The 12377-nt window shown below is 40.2% G+C and overlaps 1 protein-coding gene across 1 annotated transcript in view; it reads left to right on the top strand.

The window, feature by feature from the left end:
- LOC122802144 (glutamate carboxypeptidase 2-like) overlaps nt 1-12377 on the top strand; it is a 1578923-nt gene that overhangs the window by 1351840 nt on the left and 214706 nt on the right. Inside the window, exon 15 of the mRNA XM_044071823.1 lies at nt 4823-4917. Within this exon, the coding sequence (XP_043927758.1) occupies nt 4823-4917 (95 nt within the window). The remainder of the gene's footprint in view (nt 1-4822; nt 4918-12377) is intronic.

Genomic DNA, 12377 nt, shown 5'->3' with positions numbered 1-12377 from the left:
TAACTTTGGCACCTTCTGGGTCATGATTACTAGATGTGATTCATAGTAACTTTTTAATTTCTAATTTAAATTGTTTCATGGATAAAAAACACAGTCTCTAGAGAGTCACTTTTAGAATGTGTGTGTTTTACTTCTTAGTCTAAATTAATTTTAATTATCCATCTTCTCTCAAGAATTCCAGAGCTAGAGTAATCCACTTTTAGCAAAAGTAATTCTTTTTTCTACTTGTAAGCAACTTTCACATTAGCAGTTCAGTATATTGTTGTGCATTGTACTGATTCCCTTGTCAGTATAAAATCAGTTCTGTTCACCTTGCAGGATTACATTACTGAAAGTAGCAGTTTTCAGACTCACAGGCTTTTCTTCTATTGTCATTTGCGCAAAAACTAGCTTGACAGTCCACTGAATAAAGCTTTACACACAATGCAATGGGGTCTTGGCTGTGATCACTGTGTATTCTCAGGGTCAATTATGTAAACAAGCAGTGCTAAGTTTCCTTCAGCTTCTTGCCTTTTTTAATTCCGGCATCTTCTAAGAATATTAAGTAACACTGGCTCATACTATTATATGCTCAGCTGTAACACAAGTGTAGCATTTTCATGCTTAAATTTACACTGAAAAGTTGTATATGTAGCTTTAGTCTTGCTGCAATTGTCTGTTGGAAAAGAGCATGTACTGTGATGTTCATTAACTTGTTAATGTATTTCTTTTAGCTGTTTAAATAGCAGATAATGTACATTTGTATTGGCTGCTTCCATGTCGCTCAGCAGTCTAGATTTTTGCCTCATATTTTTTGTCTGTTCCTCATAAAATTTGTGGTTTTCTGACAAATCACTGAGAATTGAAGTCACTAAATAATGATGAATATTTGAGTTTCTGACTTCATATCATTTAGAAAATGCATGCTAATACAAATCATGTCATTCTAAATTTATAAGAGAAATATTTCAAATCTATACTGTTTTTGTGCCACTGCCCCTCCCATTATTTTAAGCTTTGTCCAGATTTCTTGTGCTAAGAGGTTGAGAGGTATGGCTGCTGCTTCTGTGAAAGCACCGTTTGTGCCTGACTGGCTCCCAGTGATCCATATAAATCTAAGAGTATTGCTCACCTTCAGTAATCAGGTCTAAAAATACAGTTAGAGACAACTTTATGAATGACAAGTGTACACAGGGGTGAAGGCTTGCTTTCTTTTAACTAGAGCTTGTAGTATATATATATATATATATATATATATATATATATATATATATAAGTTCAATTAAATAGGTTCATAGGTAGGTACTAGGCTATTGGCCCTAGGGCTTATATAAGCATAGCCAAAAAGGTACCCTGGTGTACGCCAACCAAGAAAATTATTTTCCTGTGCCCCTGTCGGGCAGAGCCACAGAAGTGATCCCCGGGGTGAATTTCCTGTTTCTCATCCAGTCATCAAGATTTTTCTTGAAGAGTGCTAATGAGGAGCTTTGTTTGATAGAGATAGATAGTTTGTTCCACAGTATGGGAAGTCTCTGGGACAGAAATCTATCCCACCAGCATGTTCTGTTTATTGTGGTGACAAGGTTTAGGTCCCTAGAGCGTGTAGCTCGGACGGATTTTGATTTCTTTAAGTGAAGCATATCCAGCAGCTCTGCAGTTGACATAGCTTTGTATGTTAGGCAGAGATTGCCTCTGAGTTAGGTGATATGCAATGGAGTAAAGCTGGAGTTTTTTGAGACAGTCTGCGTAGGGCATCTGTTTGAGGCTGGTAATCCTCTTTGTGAGGTATTTCTGCGGCCTTTTCAATTGTTGTAGATGTCTTGTAAGATACATACCAAGAGGGACGTTGTACTCTATAAAGGGTCTAATGATTGACGAGTAGAGGGAAAAAAATGACCTCTTTTTTCCTGGATGAGAAACCTTTTGTGATGAGGTGTGCCACGTAGAAGGATTTCCTGAGTACTGGGGCAATGTGCTTATCAAAGGAGAGACTACTGTCAACTTGTGTCCCAAGGTCTCTTATCATACATAGACTACCGCCTATATGGTAGTTCATGGGTACAGAGTTTTTACCAAAGGGGATGACAGTGTACTTTTTGGCATTGAGCTTGAGGCCATGGCTTTGACACCAGGCATCTGTCTCAGTGAGGCCCTTTTGTAGGATGTCCACATCATTAGAAGTTTCGATTATGGCCACTAGTTTGCAGTCATCTGCGAACTTCATTAGCCAAAGACCTTCTGTGTTAGCCTGTACTTCAGAGAAGTAGATACCAATCAGGAGAGGACCCTGTGGTACTCCACTTGTTACTGGTCTGAAGTTGGATTTGGAGTCTGCTACTTTCACAGTGTGGGTTCTGTCAGTGAGCCATTTGGCAACCCATCCTGTGACATAGGGCTTTATACCTCAAAGGGGTGCCTTCTGTGAGGAGAAACAGGATCTGTGGAACCTAGTCGGACTTTCCCGGTCAACAAATGTTAAATAAATAAATAAAAAAAATACCTAGTTTAGTGAGTTTATCTATAATTCCAGAGTGGGGGATGGTGTTAAAAGCCTTGGCGAGATCTAGATAGGCTGTGTGAACCACCTTACCCTCGTCTGCAGCTTTGGTGACTGCTTCAAAGAAGTCAATCAGGTTTAGGAGGCATGATCTGCCTTTTACAAACCCAAACTGGGTGGGGTCCAGAGTTTGGAGATTACCAATTTCTTTGTTTATAAGTTTCATGGTGATATGTTCCATGGCCTTGCAGACCAGTTTCATCAGGCTAATGGGGCAGTAATTCCCGGGGTCCGTGGTGGCTCCCCCTTTGTGGAGTGGGATAACTGTCGCTTTGTGCCATTCAGTGAACACAAAGCCTGAGGGGTGAGGCTATGATTGAACATGGTACTTAGGTGGGGTGCCAGTTCGTTCTGTAGTTCGTGTAGAACGCAGCCTGGTATGTTGTCAGGTCCCATGGATGCTGTGTTCTTGGCTTTGGAGAGAGTTTTTTTTACCTGTGCAGCCATGATTACAGGAACTTTGCATTCTTCCAGTATAGAGGTGGGCCCTTTAAGGAGTGAGAGGGGGCTAAAGTTAGCACTGAACCTATCTGCCAGAATGTTGGCAATATCAGTTGGTTCTGTATATTTAGTGCCATTGTGCTGTAACTTAGAGCAGATCTGAGTGTTGCCATTGAGATTCTTGACATAGCTATAGAATGCTTTGTGGTTGTCTTTAGAATCAGTGGTGATTTTGTTTTCGTAAGTAGCTTTGGAGGATTTTATGAGGGATCTCAGCTTTTTACTGAGGCTGACCAGGGAGTTCCTCCAATCATGGGATTTTACTCTTTTTTTCACAGTTTCTTTCTTCTGTTGTAGAGTTTGTTTATGGCAGGGGACCACCAGATTGGCTTCCTTTTTTTGGAGGATAGCATCTTGGTTCTGTTAGGGATAGCACAATCCATGCACTTGTGTAAGTGCTTATAAAGTGCATTTGTGTAGGATTCAGCAGTTGTACCTGTATTGTCTGTCTGCATGGGTGTCGTGAAGTTTGCCACTTCTGTCTTAAGAAGCGTGAAATTGGCTTTGGAGAAATTTTTTACAGTTTCCCTAATGGGGGTTGGGGCGGGATGTGGTTGTCTAGGGTGATTAGCTTGTAGTCGGATCTCACTAATGAGAAATTGACCTCTGGTGTGGAACACCGGTCACCCATGTTGGTAATGACCAGGTCTAGGATATTGCTGCCCCTGGTGGGGTGTAGGTAAGTTGATCCAAGGCATTGGAATTTATGAATTCCAGAAAATGTTTAGCAAAAGAGTTGGTACATTAGTAGTTTTCCCAGTTAATGGTGGGGTAGTTGAAATCACCCATTATTTGGGTGTTGGGTTGTACCCTAATATTTTCCAGTGTATCAAGAAATGAGGAGTGGGACTCCTGGAGCATGGTGGGGGATCTGTAGCAAACTACAATTTGGATTGCAGTCTTGCCCAAAGTTAGTTGCACTTGGATAATCTCAGATTCATTATGCTGAGCAACTAGCCTAGTGGTGTGGATATCCTTAATGAATATGGACATGCCTCTGCCGTTAGTGTTTTGGTCCAGGTTAATTGGCTGAAAGGTGTGGTATGAATTATAGCCTGGTAATGCAGGGGTGCTCTCAGGAGCCTTGAACCAGGTCTCTGTCACTGTACAGATGTCAGTGTTCTCCATTTTAAGGAGTGCCTCGAGTGAGTGCATTTTGAGGTTTAGACTTCTGGCATTGAGTAGCATTACCCTCAGATTTTGCTTGCTTGTACCTGTTACGTGGTGAATTTGTCATTTAAACCTTGCCTACAAAAGGCACTATAGGGGTGGCAAGAGCCTTAGCCAGTATCTGGAATCCCAAGGGAGTCAGGTGCAGGCCATCTCTGGCAAAGCATCGTGGTCTGTCGATCATGTCATGCCAGGCAGACAGATACTGGATCCTCTTAGAATGACACCAGAAGCTTAACCAATTGTTGAAGTCATTCATTTTGTCTTTGTACTGTGGTATAATTCTGGGTGATGGCAGGATGCTACTCAGGGCTAGGGTCATACGTGCCTAGGCTGTAAGATCAGAGAGCTCCTCCATGTCTCTTTTCATGTAGTCCAGGGAGGGTACGTCTCAGGTCATTCACACCAACATGGACAATGACAGAGTCGTATTGTAGTAAGTCTGGTTTGGTGATCAGTACATGTCACATGATATCTTGACATTTTCAGTCATTTCCATTCATTGTTTTTTTTAAATAAGTTATCATGGGTAAGAGCATAAATAAAAGGGTAAAGGTAAACTGACATATACAAGTTTTTTATTAACTCTGAATTAGCATTGTTTTTTTCTCCCAGATCGCTAGCCCAGATAATGGTTATAAAGACAAGACTTTGTATGACAGCTGGTTTCAAAAAGATCCATGGACAAAATACAACCCATCAGTACCAAAGTGAGTTCAAATCTTTCTTGTAAAATAAACCTAGTCATCATTTCGGTAAATATTTTTTTTGTAGAATTTTATTAATTATGTATTTCATTTCATAAACATTTTGCCAAATAGGAAAACTACTTTATAAATTGCATTATATTAATTTAATGAGTAATACAGGACATTTTGTAATTTCTTGAAACTGTAACCACTGTTTTCTTTAAGTTATTTTAACACTAGTAATTAGAGAACAGCGATTAAAATATATTTAACGAATGAACACCATTCTTGATTGCACTGTCTGGATAAGTGGCAGTAGTCTACTGTTCTTCAGCATCAAATACATAAATACCGATATAAAGAAATTTGAACTTTTCCTGGCTCATGTTTTTCAGACTATAGCTCTGACAGAGTAAAGTGTAAGGTGAAGTTTACTTTCTTTGGCAATACCTTTTGGGTGGCGACTTGGAGTACATCACAGCAATTTTAAACAATAACAATCCAGCTGCATGTGGTTGAACTAACTGTAGTCATATATAGTCTAACTACTAATGTGCGATAAGAGAACTTTTGGGTAAGGAAGTTTTTGACATACCACAAAGGTCAGGCAAGCTCAACATTTTATTTACGGATGGTGGTGTGTGGGGACCACGATCCCCACAGGGGAATGCATGGGTATTTGCCCTCTCAAAAACTTTATTTTGTGGTTAGCTAAAAATTGACAGTTTCTATTGTTTTTATTTTTCCAGTTATTCTTAGATTGATCATGGTAAGTTCAGTAACTTGACAAGGAGTTTACTTTGGCTCAAAATGTTTCACTGTTTAAATAGTAGGTTAACCAGTGTCATAGCCCATTAGAGAAATGTCATTCTGGTGTCAGAAATGGCAGGACATTGCAGAGTACTCCACATGCAGTGCAGGCTGGTGCAGTAGTGAAAGTAATGGTTGCTGTTTCACTGAACATTGCTAGACTCCTTTGCAAGAATGAGTGAGATGTAGCTGGAGTAGGATGATACAGAATCCCAGACCATTACAACTAAATAATGGTGACTGGAAGCACCCCAGGAGTGTACAGATCTGCAACCACTTGAACAAAATGGGAAGCTGGGGTGCAGCGGGACTCACAAAGATCTGCAGGTAGAAGCACCACAGGGGCTGTACAACACCACAGCCATTATAGCACTAAGGACATCAGCACAGAAAAGTTGTGGCCTAGCTGATTCAACATGTGCAGGCCAGTAAAAGAAAATAATTTTGTACAATATGTCAAAGTTTGGTTGTGTACTTTATGGTACTCTGTGATACACAAGGGACTTTGACAGACACCTTACTCTTTATACTGAGTGTGAGGGGAAAGCTGTTCATTTTGTTTTAATGAATTTTCTTTTACTGCATACTTCTCAGAGTTATCTCATGAACCCTCATCTCACCTGGATGTTTCAGCATGGCTCCATGGTGTAGACAAACAAAACCTTACTCTCTGTGTACTACGGCAGTTTACCATGGACCATAACCAAAGATACAGTAGGTGCTCTGTTGTGCATAATGTGATAGGCCTGTCTTGGTCGTTTAGGTCATAGGATGCCCACACCTTGGAAATTGTGAGAAGTTGAGCATGTTAAAAATGACCTGCCTCACAGTAAGATAATGGCTGACACACTGCTTCTTACCCTTGACTCATGGAAAAATAGGAATTATATTAGACATTAAACTGAAGCATTTTTTCCATCTGAGGTCAGTGGAAAGGTCAAAACCTATGTTTAAAAATGTAAAGGTTTATGGCATTCCCAGGTCAACTTCACTACATGTTTGAGTTTCCCAAGTCTACCTAAAGACCACACCAGCCACTGGACCCAGTTCACCACCATATGGTGATCATTTGGCAGTTCCACACCTCTTTTGATCTGAATGTTCACAACATACATCATCATGACTCTAAACTCCATCACTCACCTTTGTCTAGTACTAAGTAAAGTTAGGAGCAATCTTGTTTAACATGGTGTTTATTATGGACAGCTCAAGACTAGCAAAGATGTCCAATAACGGTTTCTCACTCTGCTTCATATCCAGGAAACCAGCCTTTCTTTGCAATGACAGTTCCTTACCCACATCCGTCATTCCCCACATGAGAACTGTTTTTTCATTAAGTTGATAGATTCAGTAGGTGGTATACTGTCTAGTATCTCACATGGCATGCTTCCTTGAGGCAGAATCTCAATGGCTTTTCAGTACAAATGCATAAACAACAACATTCCCCTTTCTGCAACTTAGTTATATTGAAGCAACTCTGCCATCTATGGGAACACCCACTAGTTGTATTGTACCGTACCCAACTGGGAGCTTGTGAGTATCTCCACACCTGCCTTGGAACCTCTCCGAAGGGACACCTCCAGAAAAGGATCACTGGTTCCAGAACCGATGCTGTGTGTCTGATATGTAACCTCATTAAAAAGCTATGGCTCCCTTCTCAACAGTGATGTGATATGCATCTCCCCCCTCACCAAGACCCAGTTTATATTGTCAGTGTGTAGTCTGGCCTAACATGTCCCATTCCTGTCCGTTTCTTGAAAACCATTGCACTTGATTCCGCGCATATGCTTGCAGGTGATTAGCCATTGCAGCAGCTCCACAAGGCTTTTTAGGCAGTCCTAACAGATGTTTTTGTGCAGTGTGTGTGTTAAACTCCACATATGGAAAAGCTTCACACATACTAGAGAAGGCAAGTGATACAGAGTCTGAATGGATCCAATTCAAAACCCCATTATCTAATGTAGAAGCAAAGAGTTGTGGCCAGAAATTGATCAGTACTTGTCTTGCCTGTAACATTAGGCAGTGTCGACTGAGTAGGTAGTAAAGCAAGCCATTATACTGAAGAAAGATACCATCCATGCATTACTTGTACGATGATATTATATTTAGGTTTGGCCTGTAGTAACTGGCAGGCCAGAAAAGCAACAACTGTGACAGTCACTGAAGTATAGGCCAGGGAATAAGAGTTTGGTGCAACCATAGCAAGGGGCTGTCTAATGGCATTAAAGAAGTTCTGGCAAACCATTCAACAATTCACAGGGGGAAGCAGGACATTGTCCAGGCTTTTGACAACAAGGGTGGACAATGGTTAAACTCAGGAGGGAAATTGTTGGGAGGTAGAAAGAGCGACTTGAGGAATTCCTTAACCCAGTGAATGTGGGGCCTGGTATTTATGTTTTTCAACATGAAACAACATAAAGTTCAGTATTAATCATTTCTGTTGGAATGTCATCTGCATATAAACATCAAAAAGATGGCGATGTATGTATAAAAGAACAAAAATGAATAGACTTCGATGTCACAAGATTACTACTTGGCCCCCTGACTATGACTTTTTGTTGCTTAAGCAGCAACTTATTTTTCCCACATCTTAAAAATTGCCTTATTTTTGTGTTATACATTTTTGAATTTCTTCACTATTTCTGATCTTGTTATGAAGCAGTTGTATTTCTCCACTAAACTGTCTGTGGACAATTCTTCAAAGCTGCAGTGAGCTATCTGCCTCATATCCTCAGATTGTCTTGTTTTTTTTTTTTTTTTTGTTCTCATACATACCTCTTAGGATCCGGTCCATAACTGTGATGACAAATGCACCGAGCAGTATCTCTCAGAAATTAATGCAATGCTGCACCAATTTAGGCTAGAGTCTAAGTCAGACTAGGCACAAAATTACCAGTGGCATTGATTATGGAAAAAGTGCTGTGATACATGAGTTAGATAAAAAGTCAAAATACTACAGATGAGGTCACTATAAGTTAGATGATACCTACTGAAAAATTCAGGCGGTAACTCCAAGAATGCACTATAAAGGAAAATAAAAAAAAGAGTTTAATGCCTATACAGGGAATTCTGAACTGTATATAGAGACAGGGAACTGTTTTCCGTTACCTCTGTCAGTGCCCCAAAAAAGTGCTGTATCACCGAATAGAACACAAAAGGAGAGAAAATTGATGAAAAGGTTCTTGACTCTATCACCTGTGAGAAGGACTACACCCTACTTTTGAAAGGCAACACCTTGAGTTGTTAGTTTCCCTACATACCTATAAGTTTTCTATCCTATGACCAGATGCTTCCTTTATCACAAGACTGTACATGTTAAGCCATATTAGTCCATCTGTTTTTGTCTCACTCGTTCCAATTATGTCTCTCTCTGTCTCCTCTTTTATTCAAGACTGAGACGTATGGAAAGCCCTAAACTGTAGGAAATTAGTTTTTTATCAAAAAAAGGAAGAAAAAAATAATTTCAATTCTGCTTGAATATTTTCATATGCATTTATAGTGACCTGTGAGTTGACACTGATTTTATTCCACTTTTCTGCATTTTTCTCTGTTTTGGCCCAAAAAATATATCTGCTTGTATTTTTAACTTATTCTGGGACCTTGGTCTTGTAGCTTTATTTGTAGTTGTGGGAGAACTGTGAACTACTGCAAGGTCTGAGCATCATTAATACAGTACACTGCACTTCCATCTCCATAATAGAATTACTTGTAAAAGTTTGCTGTTTGTTTTCTTTGAACATGTCTGGGATCTTAGGCTTGCAGTTCTATTCACATTTGTGAAAGAATTGTGATAGCATTGTGAACTACTGCAGGATCTAAGCCTCATTAGTCAAGTATCACAGCACTTTTTCCACAGTCAATGTCACTGGTAATTCTGTGCCTAGTCTAGTGACTTAGACTGTAGTTTAGATTGTAGTAGTGACAGTGCTGTAATATTTGCTGCAGGGTATGTGCTTATATAGTTGTTTAGTTTCCAGTTTTGTTGCTAGAGTCTTATATTCTGCATTTGCCTGCTTAAAGTTGCATTCCAGTGCCTTTCTCTCTGTAACATTATTACTGTTCTTCGTCCTCCTTAGCTTCCACTGATACACCAAGTACTGTTTTCCCTACTGGTCCCTGCCATTGTACATTAATCACAATTCCCTGCCCCATCTGTAAAATCTAAGGTTCTGAAATTTTAACCTACCTGGGGGCACTGACCTGTAGTTCTGAGCCATAGAAATAAGAACTGTGTCGTGCTACAGGTTCGAAAGTCACAGAGCTCCACTACTGCCTGTATTTGATTAAATCCATGGAGGGGGGGCTAGTCTGCTTTAAAGAGCACAGAGTTGCTCCCAATTAGGGTCTTTTATTCAAGACTCTGACAAGTGTGGAACATCCTGAACTATGGGAAGTAAGCTTTTCATCAAAAAAAAAAAAAAAAAGCTGTGCTGAGCTGCATTCAATACACTCCCACTATTGAATTCACTATATAGTGGGCTGTTTGCACACAGGAGCTTTTCTTTCCAATAAAAGGCTTACAAAATCAGTACCATTTTATAAATCCAGATCTGAGGCTCAAATAACAATGGCTAAGAGCAAATAAGCCCACTTTCAGCTGCAGTACACCACCGACCAAATAACTTGGCTTTTTCTCATGCCTTAATAAGTCTACCCAAACAGTGTCCTAAACAAACCAAAGTCCAAGCACTTCAGTTATAAGCACCTCTGCTCCTGACCCAGTCATTCCTGTCAAAGCCATGGACCAGCACTTCGCCACCTTCTGTAACCAGCCTGCTTGAGATGGGTGCATTGTGACAGTGTGTAAGAGTTGTCTCATACATTGTGACAGTGTGTAAGAGTTGTCTCATATATTGTGACAGTGTGTAAGAGTGGTCTCATACATTGTGACAGTGTGTAAGAGTTGTCTCATACATTGTGACAGTGTGCAAGAGTTGTCTCATACATTGTGACAGTGTGTAAGAGTTGTCTCTTACATTGTGACAGTGTGTAAGAGTTGTCTCATATATTGTGACAGTGTGTAAGAGTTGTCTCATATATTGTGACAGTGTGTAAGAGTTGTCTCATATATTGTGACAGTGTGTAAGAGTTGTCTCATACATTGTGACAGTGTGTAAGAGTTGTCTCATGCTTTGTGATGATCATCTACTACTCAAACAGCATAACACAGTGTACGAGAGATATGCAATATCCTTTGAGGCAAAAATCTCATGCACACAGCAAACGCAGACACCAAAATCCTCAACAGTGCACCACACATCAAACCTTTTACAAGCCCATTACATTACACATAATCCATCGCATGACGTGTTTCTAAAGATTAACTTGCCTAAACCTCAAATACCTCCAAAATACAACAGAGACACAAAGCACACTCAGCAAGTTAAGCCTACCACCTCACAAAGGGCGCCCCAGATTCACACATGCTGAGTCTGTAAGGCAGGAATCTACCCAACCAAACATTCTAGGTATAGATGACTTAATTGTAAGATATACAGGTTTACCTCCTAGCAGGCTGAGCAAGGAAAGCATGATGGTTAATTGCTTGTCTGGTGCCAGGATTCATCAGATTGCACCAAGCACTCATACCCTTGAACAAGATGTACTGCTATGACTTTTTCATAGAACATGTGGATGTCAAAGACTTATGATGTACCTTTCTGGATCATGTGAAGAGAGACATGATGAAGCTCTCAAACTATTGTCCCAGGTAGGTATAAACCTAGCATTGAGCAGCATTCTACCTTCTTCAGGGATGATGCCACAATATGAGCAAAAAATAATGACTTCAATAATTGGCTACGTTTTTGGTGTCTTTCGAAGGGAGTCCAATATTTGTCAGCCTAGGAGGGTTAAGTTGACGGACTATATTGCATCACCAGGGATGGCCTGCATCTGTCCCCTTAGGATTTTGATTAGTGTCAAAGACATTGTCCACCCCTTTTTTGGCAACCTGATAACCCTACCATCTTAAGAAAGCAAAGGAAAATATGAAGGCGTTACTGATCAATGAGCCTAAACAGGAAAAACTGCTCCTACAAGCATTCCTTACCCTGGAGGACATAGATGTCTGTGACATGACTGAGGTTGGTTTAAAAGGGTGGAGAGCACTCCAGCTGTGTAGAGCTGTAATGCCTTCTGCACATTTAGCTCAGTTACTGTGTAGTAAGTTAAAAAGGTGGAGGTGTTAAAATCTTTATCCCGAGGAGACTCAGATCAAGGCTGGTAAAGCAGCATGATGCAATAGAGCTTCTTTTCATTCCAATGACCGTCAGAAAGGTCACATAGCATATATTAGCTTGCTAGGCAACTCTCTGTGATCCTAGAAAGCCACAACAGCTGTCTACAGGAACTGGAATCGCTCAGTGTTACCAATTTCCTAGGTGATCTAAACTATCCAGCTATAGCTTGGGAAACCTATACCACCACTAGTGCACATTCACAGAGATTTCTGGACTTTGTCAATACAACTGCCCAGGACGAGTCACTGTACCCTCTAGGTGGGGTCAACATCTAGGTTATTTTCATTAATAATATGGAAGTGTCTTGCACCATCCCTTACATACCTTTGTCATGTTTTATTTCTGACCATAAAGACGTTTCTTTCAAAATAAAATTGAAACCAGATAACCATTCCTCCTAAGGTACTTTTTAAAAATGTCTCTACTTTT

The sequence above is a fragment of the Protopterus annectens genome, chromosome 5.part0 (genome assembly GCF_019279795.1).
Source record: "Protopterus annectens isolate FY-2018-M chromosome 5.part0, PAN1.0, whole genome shotgun sequence".
NCBI classification, from domain to species: Eukaryota; Metazoa; Chordata; order Ceratodontiformes; family Protopteridae; genus Protopterus; species Protopterus annectens.
Note: the sequence above shows the minus strand (reverse complement) of the source record. Positions and strands in the feature narration are given on the sequence as shown.